Raw genomic sequence first — 22,104 nt, 5'->3', positions numbered from 1 at the left:
ATCTGCCTGTCATCACCTGTATTTAGACTGTAGGGGTTTAGACTAGGGAGCTTTATGATCAATATAAAATTTAGATCAGCTGACTCTTCATCTGTGGCTGTGACTTTTAGCCACTGGGCTAATATGTGGCATAAGTAATGGTATTAAATCTGAATCTAAAAGCTAATCTGGTAAACTATTGAAACTATTTCTATTTTTCTTTGTATTTTTTGTAACAGCGATAATGCTTTTTGTATTTAGAATAAGATAACCTCAGGGCATGCTGCCACTATTGAAGCAGAAAAGCCATAAAAGAACTTTCAATCTCCCATCTTCTCAGCATTCAAATATCTACCCAGACTGACAAACCAGGGAGACATGAGGCACCATTTCAAAGTACTCCTCTGTGTACCTTGAGGGCTCTTGTTTTGGTGAAATTCTAAAAATATTGAGCCAGAACAGTACCTTAGAGATGGTATGATGGCTCAGAGACTTGATCGACTTTCTCTTTTAAATCACAGTGGCACAAGAGCTCATTTGACAGAAGTCTTTTCTTGTCCAAATGGTGAGGAGCTTAAAATACAGACAGTGCATTCTTTATGTCTTTCAGACCTTCAAGAGACATATGGCTAAAATTCAAGCAAAGGAGACTTTCTATTTATCTCTTCTATTTCATATCCTGAGAGGCAGATTCATGCCATTCAGACCTAATTCTCAAAATAACTTCAAATTTCTTTCTTTTAGGGGGGACATGACAAATAGCCATAGAGATAGTAGGGCAACTCTGCTGAATCACATTATCTGTTATTCAGGGCAAAAGTGAATTGACTGGAACCAGAATCTGGTTAAACAGATGATATGGCTGATGCCACTCATCATCAAGAGCATAAAGTATTGAAAACAGCTGACACAGCTGAGTTTGACATGAGACATCTGTACCCTGCATTTTCCCTGTCTCTTCTCTTCATGTTGGCCTGGTGGAGATCACAGTGGATGCATAAAAGAGGATGCATAGACCACATAACTTGGAGGTAAAGGTGAAAGGTCCTGGTGAAGTATTACCAAGAGTTGACAGCCATGTCTTCCAGACTGTTTTCCCCAGAAATCCTCGGAAATACATTGAATCTGTTCATGTCCCACAAAGAAAATATCATATAACTTTTCTTTTTAGTAAAAGGGAAATTGCTGCCACTGTGAAACTACAAGAGAGTGGGATGCTCAGTAAATTGTTTGAGGTCTTCTGTTCTTGACAAATAAAGACCCCAGTGAGGCATTTCCCTCAAAGGCTGTGTCACTGTTGGGTAGAAATGGTAGCTGTCCCAAAGCATTTGAAAGAATCACTGTCAGTGTGGCTGTTCACTTTACACCTTCTCAGGCTCTATTACTTTCAAGTCAACCTGAATGAAAAATTTCAAGGGGTAGCAGAGAATGTCTTGCACACCAGTCCCTCCTCTAGTTAGTCTCAAACTAGGACTCATATAAAAAAGGAACATTAAGAGTGCATTAAATATGTGGTAACATATTTCCAGCATTTTTTACTCACATTAATAACAGGACTAAAGAACTTGTCCAAGTTTTCCATTGAATTAAGCATGGTTCTATAAATAGAAGGTATTAAATACATTTAAATTAACTGTGAGTTTTTGATTATCCTAGCAATTAGTAATATCTTGCTAGCTACAATATGTCCCATAAGAGTCTGTTTAAACAAGTGAATGCAACTGGATTTAGCCATAAATAAATTAGGATTTATTTATTCACAGCCGAACTTCAGGCTGCTACAGAACATGCACTGCATCCAATTGGGCCCAGCACACCCTACATATCTGACAGCACTGGGGCAAGTCATTAAAAAACTGGTGCCAGGGCAAAATGTGTGCCTTGCTGTTCCTTAAGTACATATTTTTACTTAGCACAGATTGGTAAGAATAAAACAGAACCATCTTCCCCTCAGACTGTACACCACAGTCTCTTCAAATTAAAGGCTAATACTTTCTTTTTTTTTTCTATTCCTTCAAATTAGAAAGGCAGGCAAAGCTGTCTTGGACCAAATATATTTCACACTCACTAACTTGTCCTGTTTTTCTCACCTTTGACTGGTCATATTTCTGTATCTGTATGGAAAGTAATTTCAGTGTGGAACAGAAGTTTCAGCAACAAAATCCAGAGTATTTTTTTACATCTTATTTTTACGTAGGATTTTGATTTCCCCAAAGTCCAGCCAGGGGTGGAGAGTGTTTTATGGCAGAGCCTGTGCATCCTAGTGGTAGCAGTGAGGTGAAATGTCAGACAACACGGGGCTGGAATGGATTAAAGATGAGTCTTTACACAAACAACTCTGTGCTGTGTGAAAGCTTCTGTGCAGTTTCTTCAATCGTGTTTTTTTGTTTGAGCTGCTTAGCTGATGCTTTCAATACTCAGCATTTTGCACCACCTATGATTTCATCTACCACACCAGGTTTACATTTCTGTCTTGCCTTAGCAGGTGTTCATGCTTTAAATACTCACTAGTGGATTTGTTCTCTGGTGCTCTGCACTGTAAGTCAGGTATTGGAACCAAGAGAAGAGATCCAGTACAGAACGAAGAATAGCTCCTATCCTCCACTATTTGCCATGAAGGGTATTTGAGGTGGGAAGCTTGACTGTTAGCCCCCTGTCCCTGTGTACTCCTGATGTAGCTTTATAGACTTCAAGAATACTTCAGGTACCTCCCTCTGGCAGAAAGTGTTCTTGATTGCTTTTAGTTGAACCTGTTTTGTGCAGGGCTTCTCTCTTATTTTCAGTGAGTAAACATAAATATTATTGTTGTTGTGGACTGTATTTCTTACACTAGACCTACAGCAGGAGTTATGGTGGTGGTGAATATGCCACAGATTTGTGGGGACCCAGCCCTGTGACTCTTATTTACTCTCTGTGGCAGCTGTAATCCTGTTCCCATTGCTGCCTGACAGTTTTCCCATTTACCTAAATGAATTAAACACATGATTTCTGTTTATGGGTGTATATCTTGTAATGGACTCTTAGGTATACATGACAAAAGCATTTTTAGGTCATTCTTAGAGAGCTGACTGGCCTCATAAACAAAGAATCTTTATGTCTGATGCACCAGATTTCTAGCAACCTTGTGCCACTAGGAAGCTGTCAATCCAAGGCATGTGAAGCCTCCTTAAACTCCTTAGGGAGGACAGTAGAGATGTACATCTGGACCTTGGGACCCTTATTCCAGGACTGAATGTAGGGTTCTGCATTGTAGAGCCCTTCTGGAGAATGAGATCTTTTGAATGGGACAACCCATTCAGGTAGGGTTGAGGCTAGTTTTAGAATTTGAACATTTTTAATGTCTATTCCTTATATGAGCTGTGGTCAAAATCATCCTCAGACCAAGGCATTCCAAACTTCCTGTAAACCTTAGATCTCAGAAAAGTAAAGCATTAGAAAAAGAGTTAAAAATTTCATCCCTGTCAATCAAACAAAATTAAAAAAAAAAGTGTCTTCAAAATGAAGAGAAGAATTTTGTTTTTAAAAAATTACTTTTAATGCTTCCCTTTTTTATTTTTTGGGGAAAACACACTTTCTCCTGTTCAGACATTAGGAGAGTCCTTTTTTGATCCCTTTCCTAGGAATGCATAACTGGGAAGTTCACTGTGTTTTAGTTGGCTAAATAAACAAAGATGGAAAATGCGAGGAGTCAGCTACAACAGATTGATTTCATTTGTGTTATTTCCTTTTGCAGATATTTTCAAAATACAGTTATTTCCACAACAGAACAGTATACTCATTGTATTAAAGCAAGTAAAATTCAGTATAATTTAATTTAATTTCTAAGTAGGCACACACGCTCTTTGCTACATATGCAGAATGGTGAAGAATTCTCTAGGGGACTCACAATTTTGAAAACTTCTGTTTGATGCCATCATGAGAGACATTTAAAGGGTTTTGCTTAAAAATATCTGTACACTGAATATTTAACTCTTTCATTTCTGGAATGTTTGTATTTCTGATATTTTTCAGGTTTAACTTTCTAGTGCCTCATTTGATATTGTGGTGTGGACTGGCATATTTATGACTGTTTTGGTAACTGTTTATAAAATCCCGCAATCCTAGAATGGTTTTGGGTTGGAAGGGACCTCAAAGATCATCCAGTTCTAACTCTTCTGCCATGAACAGGGTCACCTTCAGTAGACAAACATCTCAAAGCCCTAGTGTGTGTTACCTTCTGCTTTTAAGATCCTTGAGTAATCAGCCTTCTGTACTTGTGGATTTAAGAGAAAAAATTGCACAGAGAGTGGGATAAGGAGAGCATGTGGAAATTCCCAATTTTAGTTGATAATTTTTTAGGACCTATTATTTCATTTCCTTAGGAAAATATCGGAGGAAACTTTGGATCTACGCTTCTGGTATTAGTCTCAGATTTTGGTATCATTATGATTTTAGAAAAATACAATTTGTGTAGAAGCTCTTATATAGACATGTAATTCCACATAAAGATACTAAGGCAGCTTAGGATACTATGGAGAAGTTCAAATTTGTTTTTGATATGTTACATTCTTGTAGTTTGTTCTGGCTGGCTGATGATCTATAGGTACAAAATCCTGGTCCAGAAGATGAGCTCAGCTAATCGGTCTTTTGAAGATTTCCCAGCTTTAGGCTCTTCTGAGGAGACATTTGCACTCTTTAATTTAAACTTTTGACAAAGGGAGACTACTCAGAACTTCTCTACCTCTGTGGTTGTTGCTTCTTTCCTAACCAAATCTCCTCTTCCCATTCTCAGGTACACACTGGTGGATATTCTGCGTGCCATACTTCTTTCTTTAGAAGCCATGATAGAAGACCCTGAGCTGCAAGTGAATGGATTTGTTTTGATTATAGACTGGAGCAACTTCACCTTCAAGCAGGCCTCCAAGCTCACACCAAGCATGCTTAGATTAGCAATAGAGGGCCTTCAGGTACCATTATTATTTTCTTTCTTTTCCTAATTCTTCTTCGTTTTGCAGTTCATTACAAATCTAGGTTGATAAAAAAGACCAAAGCAAAACAAAATTCCAACGACTTATGAATAGCAAGGCTATTAACACCTTAACGTGTGGGTGTACAGGCAAGCTGCTTGTGACAAAAGTGTGAGCTCAGTCAGCTAACTGCAGTAACTCCTGATGTGTAGGCTCCTTCCTTGCTATAAATATGAGGTAATTTTTTTGTCTTTATTCCAAAGTACATGCCTTCTGTAAATTCAGATGGTAGCTCTGGCACAGGAAGTTAGAAGTAATCAGTTCATATTGTAATTATGCACAGAGCTAATGAAATAGGGGTGAAATAGGGGTTGCTGCTGCCGTGCCAGGTTGATTTTTGGAGATTGTTTTGGAGACAGGCTCTACGTCGTTTGTCATGAAAGTGTAGGGCCCTGTGATTAGCTGGGACTATTTATTTACTCAAGTTCAACATGTGTTTGGCTCTTTTTCTGGGTCAAGATTAATCTGAGCAGCAGCCTCTGGGATTGAGCATGGAGTGATTTAAATTCTTTTCAGCTCGTTGTAAATGCACTTTACATGGCACAGGCACATTGGTGGAAAGGATACTGCATAACTCGCATCTCTTTCCCATGGTATTTTATTCTTGTTAAAATGAGAAACTAAGGTAATTGTTTTCTCCACAAGCCTGAGTTGCCATGTTAAAAGTATCAGTAATTCACTCCTGTGGCAGTGTGCCTTGCTTTTAGAAGGACATGTATTCCTCTTCTGTAATGTTTCTGTAATTTATACATTTTTATTACTCATGAAGCAAAATACCAGCCTTACCTTTGAACTTTTTTAACTGTGATAGGGAGATTTCTGAAGAAACTTGTATAGTAGTAATATGGAGTTTTTGATCTGACTGATGAAATGGCTCAACTAGTATTCAGCCTGCTGTCGCACACAGAAGGGTGGTGACACGAGACAAAGATCTCAGTTCTCATTTTGTTGTGTTTCCTTATGCAACAGTGTGATTTCATCATCTTCACAACTACCTTAGAAGGCAGCAGAGAGACCTGTGCTCTAGAAGTGCTGCACTTCCTTTTATTGCTTTCAAAGTTGCTTTCTTTTTTGTGCTTTTTTTCAAAGTTAGCCATTGTTTTCTGGTTTAGAACATGAGCAAATGCATTAGTAGTCTTTGTTTGCAAATGGTGGTGTTTCTTCTTTGGGCATTATTCAAAGATGGTTATTTTGAAGACAGCTGCAGTAAATAATTGCATCTGAAAATATGAGGGGTGACCCACCAAACTTCAGGTGGGCTCTGAGACTCAGGATTCTCCTGCCATCAACTGGTTCATGACTGAACTGAGGAGAAGTCCTTTGGCTTACTTAACTTAGCCATGCCCCCAGCTCTGTAGTTTTGAATATTCCAAGTCTGACGGCCGGCACATATGGAAACATTTTCTGCCCACTGCCTTCAGTGCTGTTTACTGCAGAGATGCAAAAGTGGGCATGGAATACTCCAGAAGAAAGAAGGAAAAGGCATTTTAGTGACTGCCTTTTATTTTGGAGGAAAATGCATAGCGAAAACATCATTCTGAAGGATGTCAAAGTAAAAAGTGCTTAATCAGGTAGAATGAAAGAGAACAAGAAAAACTCACACTATTTATTTATGATTTTTGTAAATACTTTCTATTTAATCAGAGAAATGAAATTTACTTTGGCTTATAAGATTTAACAGGGCTCAAGATGCTGAACTTTACCATTTGGAGAATTTAAATATTTGTGTTGCTTAGGCAGAAGGGGACAGTGAAAGTGGGATTAGTGACCACTGAATTTGATGTTAACCAAATCCCTTTGCCTCCTGAATGAAATCTACTGAATTTGCCTTATATTTGCTTAGCTTCCATAGTGAGCAGAATACTCAATATGGTATGTACCAAAGGCTTTACAAGCTATGGCATTTTTTGGCTTTTCACAACGGCCTAATGTTTAAGAAATTGCTTTTGAAAGTAAGAGTAGTAAATATACAGTTTTCTACTGCATAGAAGAAGATGGGTTCTAGTATATACTTTGTCTGCATATGTGTTAAACGAGAGTTTGAAAAGAATAATCATATCCCAAACTTACTTTTATAAATTAGGAAAAGTTCCTTGGTAGCTGTTTCCAGGAAAAGAGACTTTTGATCATGACACTTACAGGACAGTGATTATCTGTAATCTGTTGGGAAATTCTAGCATACCCATTGCAACAGTTCTGTACCAAACAATTGGTGCAGCGTGGATCAGTGCTGATTTGTAGGACAAATGGTTTTGCTAGACAAGAAAACTTTTTGTGGAGGTGGGGGCACTTAGCTGGGACTCTTGATGCTCCAGTCCTAGCTCATACACTGGCTGTGTGCTTTTGGGAAAAAGGAGCAACACTCTTCCTTGCAGATGCTTGTGCCTACAGGACTCCCATTGCTCCTCATCATTGAGAAGGAGGATTTGCACTTAGAGCTCCTACACCTTCCTTTGTGTAAAGTCAGAAGGAGAACATTTTTTGAGAGCTGGAACACATGCCTCGACTTTAGGACTTTGTGTTGACTCTCCCTACTGCATTGAGTATGTGGATGTTTGTAGGTTCCAGTCTTTAGGCGCCCACTTTTCCCCATTCATTGATTTCTGTAGCCAATCACTGATTTTAGGCTTGTGAAGAAGCTCCTGTTCCTCAGCAGCAGTACTCCTGAAAGGAGGGAGTGTTACAGCATTGTGTGCTTCAATACCTGAGTTCCTCCTAAGGTCTCTTTCAAAAACTTTACAAAATTTTGCCTCCTTCACCAGTAACGGGTTGCAATCTGTGTGCTTCAGCTATTTTTCTATAGAAGAGAGAACTTTTGAGAGCTCTGAAGAAAACCAGTCCTAAATTTCAGTAGATATGATGAACTCTGATCAAAAAGCCCAAAATGTATCAGATGGCTTCTGGATAAGGAACAATTAAATTGGCTGGAATTCATCTGGATGGAAGAAGAAAACTGTAGAGGGAAAGTACAGAAACCTGTAAAACCACAGAATCATTTAGCTTGGAAAAGACCTCAGAGGCTTGGCAAATCTAACCTCCTCCTTAAAGCAGGGTCCCTTATGAGGTCAGACCAGGATACAAAAAAGATTCTGGATGGCTGGGAGAGTGGACAAGCTGCAGATGTTATTTGTTATTTGCATCTTAAGAAATGGGCATCATCAGGTGATACTAGGAGGAGGCCTGACTCTTTGTAAGACACCTCTGTACATCTGGGTAACTTGTGGAACTCTGTGCCATGAGGAATTCTGGATGCTTAAATAGCTGTGTTTAGGGAAAATGAAAAGAGAGATGAGCTGAGGATTGGTAAAACCAAATCAAAGTTCAGAATTCCTGAGGCTGTACAAAGCTGGAGATGAGGTGGATGCTGAGTGGAAATAATGTTGTCCAAGTTCTAGCTGCTCTAGCTTTCTGTTTTGGCCTCTCTTAAGGACAGGATATAAGACTAGGTGGACTTTTGGTATGGCATGATTAAGTCAAGTTTTGTATATTCCACTCCTTTGCCCATTCTGAACACCTGCCTTTTGTTTTACTGCTTCTGCCCTGACCCCTGCTACCAAAACACCTAGCTGAGAACTCCTGGGAAGAAAGAGGGAGGGAGTTCTGGGTATGATTATTTTCTTGGTGATAGTCCTTTTTTACATAAACCCCTATATGGATTTAAAAAAAAAATTAATTATCAAGACAGCAATGTTTTCATAAGGCAGGTGAAAACAGTTTCAAAGACTGAAAATTCAATTTGAAAATTATATTGAAAGTTGTAATTATTATTAACTCTGATAGACAGCTTTGGGGGTAATTGTAATTGAGTTTTGCAAAATGGAACATTATAGGTATGCGTGAATCATATTAACTGATTAACTGATATTTAGCATTCTAAAACCTGGACCACTAATTCCTTCTTAAATATTGATTTCTATTTAGTGCATAATAGTAGTTGCATGCATGACAGATTTTTTTCATGCATGTTTTCACTCAGGCAGGCTGTACATCTCAATGCTTTGCAAAAGTGTGTAGTTGGCTGAATGTGAATGCTTCTCCTCTAGTTAAAAAGCTGGTGGAAAAGAGATGATACACATTTAAATGGGGAGCTGAGCATATGTGGACAGTCAGCATTGTTGCAGAAGACAGAAGACTCTTGCTTCTGGGACGAGGGTGTTTGGGAGAAACAGGGATAGTGTTATGGGGGACAAGGCAGGTCATTTAACTGTGTCTTTTTTTTTTTTTTTTGTAACAGAGGAAGGCTTCAAAAGCTAAAACAAACTCAGTCCTGTAGAAATGAAAGCAAACTAGAAAGTAAATGAAGGCAGCATCCTTGCAGCTACAATTACTTTCAAAAACATCTTTCATGCAGCTGTTCTTGTGAGCTGTAGGAACAATATCCCCAGCCAGCTTTGCTGCAGCACTGCAAGGTGGAAGTACCAGACACAGACTCTGTACAGTCTGGTGATGAAAGGGACAGGACTTGCTACTCCCATTTTCTTTCAGTGTGAGCTCTTTCAGTGTCTTGCAGGGGATCTTGCTGAACATTAGGGTTGGTTCAACAAGCACAGAGTTCTTAAACTTTGCCACCTGGTTCTGGACTACATCTACGCAACCAGCATGCTGCAGTGCCAAGGATTCCTAAAACAGGGACTTCCAGAACTAAGGACGCCTCTGGAAACAGTATCATGACTTCATATAATTACATGGTCTCGTGCTCCATGCAGTGCATAAGATTGTTAAGAATGAGCTGAAGGAACAGTTTGTACTAGCAGTGAGCAGCAGTGAGCAGCAAAGCACAAAATAGAGCTTTGAATGTTTTTATATCCAGACTTAAAATTGTTCACCCCTCTCACTCAGTGCTTGAATTCTCCACCATTTTTTGAGAACAGGGTCCTGACACTTCACATATTGCTTGACAGAATATTAAAAAGCAGCAGACTTAAACTTTTAATGGGAGTATCTTCCATTTTTAGGAAGTCTAGTAAATAATTTAATTAAGTTTTTTTTTTTAATCAAAGAATTAAATTATTTGTAAATGTTAGGGTCCCCTGAGCCTAGGACTTCCCAGAGAACAGAGGGATGTGCTTGTAAACCGCATAATTTCATACCAGTTCAACTCATGTTCTGTAGCAACAGTAGTTAAATGGGATATTTTTCCTAAGAGCTTGTTATTTTCAAGAGTTTGCTTACACTTGGTCTTCCTTACTTGTAAAAAGACCATAAAAATGCGTAGCAGCAATTTACTGTGGAAACTGGGCAGACTGGAAGTGATTGTTATTTCTAGCTCCTCACCTGCTGTCTGGATGGACTTGACCCGCTGGGTGAGAAAGGACTTTATGGCCATAGCCCGAGTTCAGCTACAAACAGGCATGGCTGTGTAGACACAGACATTATTCAGTGTGGTCCCAGTTCTGAACCTGTTATCTGAACCTGTTGCCTGAATCTGAATGATTAATTCCCTTGCTATATTTTTTTATGATGCTCGTGAAAAAAATGGTTGAATGCCTTCGGACTGTTGATTTATGTATTCTCACAAACACACTTTTAAGATGGGGGGATACCATAATCTTTTTTTCTTCTTATTTTTCTATCCCCAGCTGAGAATAATTCCACTGAAAGGTTACTGTTAAGTGTTTCCTAACTTGGGGTGCCCACTGTGACAGGCTATGGTCTGATTTTCTGTTAGGGTTTATATATTTGGAGTCCAGCTGACATTTCTTTTTGATCAGGAGGATTCAAGACTTTAGTCCTGATCTTGAGCGCCCAAGCCAGGAGTCTGAATTCTAGCATGGCTAAATTGAGAGCTTCTCATTAGATGCTCTTTGAATGCACATAGTGCCACGTGGGCTGCCACCTCTGGAAGAAATGAGAAGCAGCAGCAAACTACATTCTCCTTTCCCGCCAAGAAACTCTGCTCTGTGGCATCTTACTGAAAGCTGCAAGGAAGCTTAATGGAGTTAAATATCCACCCTCCAAACAGTGCTGCTGGAGCTAGTGGAGTATCTGCCTGCAGTAGGTTGTCATCCTCCATGTGAACCTGAACAAAGACAGACAGAGGGCACTTTGCCAGTGGTTTGCAGATATTTGCTGTAAGCAAGGCGTGATTAGTTGTGGGGAGCTTGGCTTTTGTCCAGACACTTTGATCTAACTGGCACAGACTCTTCTCCTCCTTCCTCCTGCCCTTTTTGCTCTGAGCAGGCTTTGCCACAGTCCTACTGTTTCCCCAGTTCCTCAACCCACTCCTGCTGACACTGACTTTGTCCTAATCTTCACTCATGTGGGTATTTTTGTCTCTCTTCTGATGGCATCCTCCAAAACCTCAGTCACCATAGATGACTGCATGGCACGTTAAGTTCATCTTAGGCTCCTGAGGAGATTTCAGCCTTTTGTAATCTCACTGGCCAAATGCTCTCCACATCTGGCTTCCAATCACCTTCAAACTTCCCATCTCCAAATCTTCTTTTAACCAGCGTTCTCATTGCTCTTCATAACAGTCATGAAAGTAGCACTGGAGAGTGAGTCCTGATCTGTTCACATGCCAAGTGAGTCCTTTAAGCACCAGGCTGTTAAGGAAACTCTCCTATTAGTTCCTCACACCAGAGCTGGCCTGCTTGGTACACATGACTCACCCCTCATGGGCCCAGGCAGGAGACACTGGGAGCTTCTGAGGATGTTATTGCAATGACATGGCATGATCTAGAGAAAGAAGAACTTTTTTTAAAATCTGATGTTCTCTTCTACTCAACAAAGTATATGTGGTTAGTGCAGAAACCAATAAAAATGTTCATAGTTTTACATTTTTCCATCAGTTTAGTCAACAGAGAAAAACATCCAAATAAAATTATTGCATCTTCAGAGAAGGAAAATAGAAGAGACTTGTACATGAGGGTTGCTTCTTTCTTGAGCTTTTGCTAAAGCTATCCACTTTTCTGTTTTTCTTCTTTTTATTAGGAAACTGAATCTATATGCATTAACTAAAGTGAGTGACTTAATTGCTCTGATTAGGCTGAAAAATGAATAGAATACTAAAGTGACACAAACATGAAGGGTTTGTAGCACAAACTCAGTATAGGCAATTAATTCTTGTCACTGTGAATGACTTTCTGTTGTCTCTGGTAAACTGCACTTCAACAACTCCATGGTTATAACCATTCCTCAGCTTCAGGATATCTCTTTATTTTTGAAAGTGATTTTTCTCAGTTAAGGTCTAAGTATTTCTCTTTTCTTCAGTATCTTAAGGCAATAAAGGGAATAAATAGTAGTCTTCCTTGTAAGGTCACTCAGAAATAAAACTAATTTGTTGTAAGTTGTAATGTTAGAGACAGAAGACATGTTTTAAGATCATAGTTCACCTTCCTGCTAAGGCAAGATTATCCTGTGCATTATATTTTCTAGTGCTTCTCACAGTTTAATTTAAAAGCTCGAAGGCAAGTCTGGCACATTCTTTGGAAACCTCTCTAAGACTTCTTGTTCTTGAGATTTCCTCTCGGCATTAGTCCTAATTTTTCTATTTCAAAATGTCAACTCCTATAAAACCCTTTGCTATTTCACTGTGTGCTGTTGGGTCCAAAGCAGGAATTGGTATGTGACTCTCAGTAAACCATAGAAAGGAATTGTTTTGATGCAGTACCTCTCTGCAGCAGCAGTGATTTGGAATCAGGACCTGGAGATGTTCCTCCTGACTTCTTTGGCACTGGAGATGTTGAAATGTCAAAATCAGTGGGATCCTCTCTATTTGGAGAGCCTAAATCTGTTTTTTTTGTAGTGTTCAATTTGCCCGTGTTATCAATCCATTTTATATATGCATCTGTCACATTTACCTCAAAAGTACACACTGCATCATTTTGTAATTATTTTCTGAAACCAGTCTAACCTTTATTTTCCATGATGCTAATAAGTCCTCTGTGATCTTAATAGGCTGTGCACAGTTGTCTTTATGTTAGTGTCTTCTGCACATACTGCCCATGCATGTAGTGCCTCTGCCAGCAAACTCTTACAGTGCTCCATCCACAAAACAATCCACAAAACAGTCCAATACAATATAATTTTTTTTGTGATTTTGGTTTATATTCCTTAGCAAGTGTTCACCTTCTTTGACAATTCTTTTTTATGAATCCAATTTGCCTTTGGTTATAAGCAAAATTTTGACTTTGTTTATAAGTGATTGCTGTGCAGGAAGAATACTGCTGTCATAATTCACTGATGTTTGAAAACAACTGTGGGAAACTTCTCTGGGGGAAGCACCATAAAAAAATGTGAAATTATATGGCTAGTAAAGGCTTCTCTCATCCCATGTTTCCTAATTATAAAACAATTTAGAAAATTCAATTTTTGTATGTTTTAATAGGCATAACTGTTTAAATAAGTGATACTTTGGTGGTGATTTAAAGTAGTTCAGGAGCTGAAAGTTTAGATAAATTACAGATGAAGGAAATTGTATTTCTGAAGAAAAAATTATTAATTCTTTCTAAAATATCATACTACAGTTTGGATAATATGCTTTAAAAAAAAGCTCCTTTCCCCAAAAAGCATTTCTGTAGTCTTTTCTTGCATATTTTGCAAAAGTCAGAATATATTCTTAAAATACATCTCTTCTTATTATGTGGAATATGAAAATACTGCTTTAAATCTTTTCCAGTGTTTTCTGTAATGAAAAGGATTGGGTAGTAATGATTTGTTTACACATAAGAAATATCCAAACACAGATATGGGCTGAAATCTGAGGTGGATGAACATATCATCCTTTTTGTGGAAAATAAATTTACATTCAATCAAAAAAAAAGAATTTCACTCCAGCGCCTGACACTGAGTCAGCATCACGCCCAGCACAGTTCTGGCTGTGCCGAGGTGCTTGCGTGTTCTTTTGGATCACGTTTTACATTGTCCCTCACAGTATAGGTTTTGACTATGAAATATGTATTCCTGTCTCTTATTTTATAGGACTGACTCTAACATCACACAGTGTCATTGGAAAATGCAATCTTTAATCAGTGATTAAAGATTGTGTTTTCAAATGCATTTGTTATTTCCCTGCTCTTTTTAGTTGGTTCTCATGAATCCTTAATAGCTGTTAAAATCTTTTGGGATAGGGCTTCCTTTCTGAGAACAGGGCTTCAACCCTTGGCCGCCTCCACCATTGAAAACATTTTCTGGAATGAGAAAGTGATTCTGCTGTGATTCAGGGGAGGGCCTTCCTAAAGGTGTGTTTCAACTGCAGTTTTCATTAATTCTTACTGACTTTGCACTGCATGTTCTTTATTACCTACAAAAGCTTCTGAGTTTGTTGGGACCTGCCTTCAACTCGTGCTAATCTTCTTGACTGAAAGCATAGATTAAATAGTATAATATAAATTTAGAGCACTGCATCTTCTGGCTGAAGGCCACAGTGCAAAGTATAAAGAACCCAGGGTAAGTCATCAGGTACTGGTAGTCCTCCAGCATTCTCCTCAGAAAGTCTTTGCAAGGTACAGCCAGTCCTCTGAAATCTGCAGTGGATCTTCCTGGTCTTTACGCAGAAACCCCACGGATTATGCTCCAGACACAGTGAGTCCATGTAGAAACACTGGATACATTCAGTATTTCAAGTGCAGTTATAAACCCAGGCTTTGCAATAGGGGTTTTCAACCTGCAGAAGAGTATGTGGTGAAAATGTAGATTCATTTTGCAAGGAAGATGGAAAAGGTTTTGAAGGATAGTGCTTAACAGAGGGAAAAAGAGGACACTAAGGATGTCAGGAGAAGACAGGATAATTATGAAAAGATAGAGCAAGGTGTTGGGCAGAACACAGACTTAAAACCTGCCCTTCATTTTAGATTTTGAAATATTTCAGAGTAGACAATTATATTTCCCAAGCCTCAATGACTAAATTCTCATCTCTAAAACAAATTTTTTAAAAGCTATATTGGCTTGCCGTTAGAAAATAAAGATTAACATTTTTGAAATCATAGCTGTAACACATCTGCTGCAGCAACTGAGCTTTACAATAGCACCAGATATTATCATTCCCCTCTAACACCACCATAACATGGTGACTTTGGCACCAAGTGTGCCTTGAGACTGTGCTTTTCCTCAAATTCTTAATTCATTTTACATGGGTTACATGGGCTACATGGGTTACTGCATACCTCCAGCAACGTTTCCATTATGAAGGGATGCAGTTAAGTAGTTGTGATTGATGAGGGATTATGTACTAGTGAGAAGCTGCCTGAGCCTCTTAACCACTTATTTTTTCATCCTTTGTTTTTCAGTGGTTTGGAGATGCAGAACTGCAAGCAAGGTTTGACATATGTTTTGGGCATTAGCTGAGATCCATTGGGTCATGCATTTCAAAGCATTTTGTTAGGAATATTGAGCAATTGATTTTCTCTGGAAAACGCTAGGACGTCTTCATACTATTGCTATCAGTATGATCCAATTCTGTTCTCCACAGAAATTCAGCAGGAGTGAAATTTAATGAGACCAGTGAAAGGAATCTGACTGCTCTATTTATAGCCCACTAATTGATTAGGGTAGCCATGGTAGGAGGAAACTTCAGAGAAAATCAATGCAGTATCAAATGAAAGTAGCACACAAGCCTTTAAAGACAGCTGTGTGAAAGCCAGTTAAGAATGAATTTATTTGAAGATCCATGGGAACATGTGTGTTCTTGCTTTAAGTTGTAAGAATGAAGCCAAACTAAGCAGCATCTTACATGCAAGTTGAGCCTTACTGTGCATTTTTTTCTTCATCCTCTTATACTTTGTCCCATTATATCTTCTTGGTGGATTGTTTTAGTTTCTTATGGGGACTGTAAATGTCTTGTTTTAAGAGCTCCCCTTTGACAACTTTAGCCTGGTTTTGTAATGATGATGGCAGCCACACTGTGTAGGAGAACTGCAGAGCCTCTTGGCCGTGTGTCCAGCACTCAGGCACAGTTCCAGGTCTCATGGCTTTCACTTAAGTGCAGGGAGAAGATGGTCTGTCTACCTCTATTCTCATTCCTGTCACCAAAATCCTCGTAATCATAGCAGATACATTAAGTATAACTGTTTGTACTCATTGTTAGCGTTTCTTAAACTTAATCAACCTTTGCTTCCTCCCCTAATTGCATTGTTTCCTCATGAAATCTGCTAAAGTCCTGAATAGCCCCTTATTTGCCATCCCTGAAAGGTACGGGTTTGTGGTGGGTATTCTCCTTTACTGGGTGTATCTCCACGCTGTGGGCTGACTGCCCATCAGTACCTTGCTTTTGGGCTGTTGCAGAAGGATGAAGCGAGTAACAAACTACCATGGAGGCATTTTAGCTGTAACTTGTTTCAGAAAAAGTCAGAAGGGGAACATAGGTGCACTTCAGTTACTTTGAATGTGCTTTTTGTTCTTGTGTTTGTACATAGACAAAAGTTTTACCTCTTCCCTAAAGGATGGCAAACGTGACAATGACTACCAGTAAAGCTGTCCAGGCTGTCAGCATGTCTCCTTTCCTTCAGTGCTTGAATGTGCTTGCAATTAAATGAATAAAAAATCTTTTTTCATTTTACGGTGTGTACGATGCAGCATTTAGAATGCACATACTTTTTTCAGTAGGATTATTAAAGGCATGGCATCATGAAGTAGATGCATGAATAATTCTGTTTTTCTGCTGCTTCATAAGAAAGGAGTAAATAATCTACACCTTCCATTAACAGTTCATTTTTGTGGGCTGGTTTTACGTAACACCAATAGCTAAGCATATTAATGGTGCTACATCTTCTGTTCATTCAGTTCTGAGCATATGTAGTGGCATGGAGTTGTGGCTTAATTAGGTAGATGAATAATGTCAGAAATATTGTCAATTATCAGTATGGTCTTCATCTTTCTTTAAGCCCTGACTGTGAATCCAGTTCCCAATGACATCAGCAGTTGCCGTGGTGAACTTTCATAAGCTAGTCTTTAATCTTTCATTAAGTCACAGGCTAGGAAAGCAGACATGAGGATTGAGATGAAAAATCCTGCATCTGCAGCACTGATGTCTTCCTGAAAAACAGGAAAGCCACACTTCTGTGTTTTGGGGAAAAAAAAGATAATTTGCTGTATTGGTGAGCATACTTTCTCAGCCACTTACACTGTCTAAGCAACACCATGCAAGGAGAATTTTCAGAATGTAAACAGAGGTGGGATGTGTGGGGCTTGAAGGCAGCTGAAATCAAACATGACAGGGCCTGAATGTGATGAATGACTCAGCTCTGTCATGTGCAAGGTTTGAGAATGGTGGTAAGGCTGGCAGGTTTAGGATGTCTTTTTTGTTCTACATTGGGCTTTAGCTGGACATTTCTAAGAACAACACACTGCAAATTTAAATTATTGTTCAGAAAAGCATTGGGGATATCTCTGTGTGAGCTACCAGCAAGAGGTGATGTGTGCACTCACACTCAGACTGACACATGGGATAAAAATAATGGGACAGAGGGCAGAGTACTTTGGGGCCCATGTGAAGCAGGGTGGGTCTTTTGAGAAACAGTTCTTGAGTTGGGAGGGCAAATGGAAACTGAGTTGTTGCTGACAAGCCCCCAAGTGTTTGGTGTACTGAGCTGAGACTGGAAGAGTAGAAGTGTCTGTGTCGTAAGGGACATAAAGGTGCACTATAAAGCTTTCGTTGTGGAAAAGCACTTTGGGCCAAGATGTAGCTGTCTCATTCTGTGCTATTTTGTCTAATAGCAGAAAATTATTCTTCCCAATGAAGCTTAATGTGCTTATGTCATTACAGCATTGTGTCTCTGAGAATGCCGTCATAGGAGCTGTTACTGGCACAGGTCTTCTCAGCAGCTCATTTGTGCCCAAATCTTGGTCTACCAATACAAAGCTCTGTCCCTGTTTTGTTCTTCCTAAATTAGTCCTTCCTCCTGTATGGGGCCAGGTGTTGAGCCGGTGTTTTCCTGCATTTATTCACTCAGTGCCTGATTTTGGGGAAAAGAAGTGCAATAGCAATTTTTTTCCCCACAGTAGAAATGGGAAGCCATTATTTTGCACTTTGCAAATGGAAAAAAAAAAAAGAGACAGGGAACAGAACTGCAATTGTTTTTTTCTGTTTCGCAAATACAATAATTGAAAAAAATCAGAAAAGAGAAAAGCAGAATCTGGAGGGTCTGGTTTGTTGGGGTTTTTTTTACACATTTTAAAGTTGGGATTGATTTCCTTTAAGGTTATGAAGTCTTGCTCACAAATCTTTTATGCTTTCCCTGAGGCTTTTTATTCCTGGGTAGGTTTTTTGACAATTTAAAGTTAGTCAGAAGAAGTACACTAAGCTGTAATTTATGTTGCTAGGCATTATTACCCAAGGCCCTGCCTCCTCACACAGAGAAGCACACAGGTGACACTGCAGAATAGAATTATCTTTGCTCACGTTTCAAAAAGAGAGGTTGTCTGTGAGAGCACTCTGTCATATTTTGCTACCAGCATCAAGTTCACACTTATGTCCTTGAAAAATACCATTTGCTCGGATGACAGACTGTCACAGGGCCAGGACATAGGTTATTGCTGTGAGATGAGAGCCTTTTGGCATTCTTCTGAGTCACTGGCACCATCTGTCCCTCTTCCTGAGGTAAGGCCGGATGGAGCGAGTGCAGCCCTGGCAGGCTGTTCAGCTTTTTGTTTGGCATTCCTGACCTTGCATCCATCGCAGCCTGATGGGGGGGCTGGTTTGGGATGACTTGCTTTGTTCCATGTTCTGCAGCAAATCCCAGGCATAATCTGCTTTGACTCACATATTGTATGGCAGGAGACTTGTTCTGCTGCAAAGGAGATGGTTTCAAAAGGAATGTTTTTGCTATTTGTGCATCATATTGGGCCAGGTGTTGCTTGCTTCTCTCACCCCTCCTTGTTCAGAACCTTGATGCTCTTTTCAATACACAGTAAAAACTTAGAAGGGAATTCAGTCAGGATTTGCATAGATCACAGTTTTGTCATGCAAATAGTGTCAGCCTAGTTTCCCTTTTTGCTTCTATTAGGTGGGTGATGTGTTCTTGTCCTTTCTCTCTTGGGTTTGATCCTTTCAACATAGGCTGAAATTCACAGCCCTGGGCTCATCAAACACATATTGATTAAAAAACCTCAACCCTTAGAATAACTTTTAGGCAGCACAAAATGTGGCAGTAGGATATTAAAGATAACAGGGTCAGGTTTCCCACAACACTGTGTGTGGAAAGACCAGGTAAGTATGGTCTTGCAAACACAGTGGTGTTAGAGGAGAACAGGATTTTACAGAGAAACCCAGGGCTGTGAGTTTGCTGGCTGAGTTCATAGTGAGGATTGCTATAACACTGGAAAAAAATAAAAACAGAGTGAATTTGAGCTTAGTGCTGTTAGTGAGCTTTCAGACAAGTAGTAATGATGGGTGAGGCTTGGCAGTGGAAGACATGAGTTGAGGTTGTATGTGTATTGACACAGGAATGACACTGAAATGCTCATAGGGAAAGGGAGTTCTCTAGGGATGATGCTCAATGTGAAGTGAGCAAGGAAAAAGCTCTGAAGTCTGTGGGTGATGAGGTGAAAGGTGACCCGTGGTGCTGAAACCTGGGGAGGACAGTTGGCATGGATCAGGGAGACTGAGGAGAAGGCAGAGAGGATGGATAATGGCAGCAACTGAGGGCTTCTTGTTTCTTGAGCATTCTCAGTAAAATAGAAATGGGATGAACAGCAAGTTCTTTTAGAATGAAATGTACTGTAATGCATTTATATGTTAATGAGAAGGAGCAGGAGGGGTGAAAATAGGAGCTGTCACTGCAAGAAAATGTCATTGGGCATAGACGTAGAGGAGTTGGTGCTAGAAAGTAAAATTTCCATGTTGTTTCCCAGGTAACAGGTGAGTGTGTTGAGGTTGGGAGATGTCCAGGCTGTGAAGTGAGACCTGGGGATAGAGGCCCATGGTTGTGTGTGCCATTTGTTTTACGCTAATTTTTAGAGTCCTAAAATAGATCTATTTCTCTTGGTGTTACATAACATTGAGTCAAACCCAGCTTTTCAATATCTTTAATTAGTTTTAACAATCAAATTTCTAGTTAACACATTTCAAGTAATGAATGCAGCTCTCCATCCTTGCAGAAGGAGTGTGCAGGTGACCTTCACTAAAACTGATCCAAACCCTATTTCCCCTTGAGCTAGACACGATGCTCCAGTGCAGGAAGTCCAGACTTTCCCATCCATGATGCTAGTGTTTTTGTGTGCCTTTAGGTGTTCTCTCTATTCTCTGTGCCCATCTTCATGCTCCTGCAAGCTCTGGTGAAGCCTCCTGTGCTTCCAAAGCCCTGCAGCTTTGGAGAGTTGGCAGCAGTCGCCTGTCCATGGAGATCATCGGAGTTGGTGTCAATTTGATGTGGATTTGAACAAAGCTAGGCCTGCCAGGTTGGACAGAGAGTTACTTGCTTGAATTTCAAAATTTTGACTTCTGGTTTGATTCTTGCTTCAGGCATAATTTCAGATCTCTCATTTGAAGAGAAAATATCTTCTCTACCTGGCTGGAAGCCATGTCCAGGGCAATGCAGTATGATCCTCGCTGGGAATACTTGTAAATACTTGTGCACATGCTTTGATAGTAAATTGCATCTGTACTTGTTCCTGCTTTGTGTAGTACTGAAAAGCGCGTGTCAGTATGATAGGTATGGATCAGGGAATAATTATAGCTTGTGTGGACTATATAAAACTATATACAGCCTACTGATCATGCAACATTGCATCTATTTTATAAACTTTGTGCTCTGTTGGAATAAATATTGTAAGGTCTTTGCTCTGATTCTGAGTTATATTGATATGTCAACACTTGCTTAAGAATAGTGTTGTAGAAAAGATAATAATTTTTTTGGAAACAAATCTACAGCTGCATTTTTGTTAGTGTCAAAGAAAACCAACACAATGAGGGAAGAGTTTCATTTCAAAAGTATAAAATGCTTGTAAATCCATTTTTTTTCTCTTTGAAATGCAAAACCATGCGAGGTGTTGCTCACATTTTTTATTTACTCTGAACTTAGCTTGTCTGTTAATCTAGCTCCTGTTCCCACTGGGGTGATGCTGTTCACTGATGATAGGGAATAAGTTGTTTTTATTATACGCATATGGAGCCTCTTACATAGAAAAAGCATTCAGTAGATACTCAGTGGTGGAGAACTGTTTTCAGACTGGTACGTTGTTTTGGAAAACGAGAATCACATAGCCCAGATGAGTTGCTCTTTAGGACTGTCAGAAATAGTTTTTATCATCAACATTTACAACCCTGCACATGGATTTTATTTATTTTGGATTTATCAGTCGTGTACTCACCCTGGACTTGATTATCACCTGATGCAGAGTCCAGCTCCTCATGGGCAGTTATGTTTCTGTGACTGAGGTTCTCCAAACCCCTGCATGCTCTCACTGTGCTTATCTGTGAGTGAGTTCTGGTGTCCTTCTCTTGTGACTGATACTCAGATCTGGGCTCTTCTCCCTAACTTTTACCCTTTACCAGATGTCGTTACTGTTCCCAGGGTTCTTGGCTGAAATCTTTGAGTTACCTGCTGAATTAATATGGACAGAACTTAATTAATTAATTATAACTTAACTTAAATGTAAATGACAATACATTTCTAAGTGATGTTGAAAAGGAACTGGGATGCTGAAGATGTGATAGCTAACAAAGTAATAATGATGCATATTTTGCATGGAAAATTGTTTATATCTTGCAGCCATTTCTAGTCACCATTACACCTGTACAGAATATGGACAATAAAAATTTCGACAGGGATGATATGAACAGAAGCATTGGTGTAATACCAATTTTTGAAAAAAACAAGCTATTCAGTAGAAGTCACTGTAGTGAACAAAAACATCTCCCAGGACTCCTTAGTTTTACACAATAGACCTCACAGTGCTTGAGTAGCCACTCTGTTTAATTAATGGTATTTTAAAGGTTTAATCTGTGTGATGAATAGAATTCTAAAAATCCATAGCTAACTTTTGAAAGTGACTATGTTTGTTTTTTATGAGGCATAATAATTTAAAATTGCTTCATGTTTTCCTGAGTTTCTTGCTAGTTTGTAATAGACAGCTGCCAGTGCACAACATGTCTAAGAGAGTGTAACTATGCGCTAATAAAACAGACATGCCCAGGGCTGCTCCCTTCTGCTGCAGTGGCTATGTCCTGACTATTATTAGT

At 39.4% G+C, this 22,104-nt stretch overlaps 1 protein-coding gene across 1 annotated transcript in view; it reads left to right on the top strand.

Annotated features, from left to right (window-relative positions):
• CLVS2 (clavesin 2) overlaps positions 1-22,104 on the top strand; it is a 56,004-nt gene that overhangs the window by 4,268 nt on the left and 29,632 nt on the right. The window contains exon 2 of the mRNA XM_059842188.1: positions 4,751-4,925. Within this exon, the coding sequence (XP_059698171.1) occupies positions 4,751-4,925 (175 nt within the window). The remainder of the gene's footprint in view (positions 1-4,750; positions 4,926-22,104) is intronic.

Source organism: Haemorhous mexicanus, chromosome 3, assembly GCF_027477595.1.
Source record: "Haemorhous mexicanus isolate bHaeMex1 chromosome 3, bHaeMex1.pri, whole genome shotgun sequence".
Classification (NCBI taxonomy): Eukaryota; Metazoa; Chordata; class Aves; order Passeriformes; family Fringillidae; genus Haemorhous; species Haemorhous mexicanus.
Note: the sequence above shows the minus strand (reverse complement) of the source record. Positions and strands in the feature narration are given on the sequence as shown.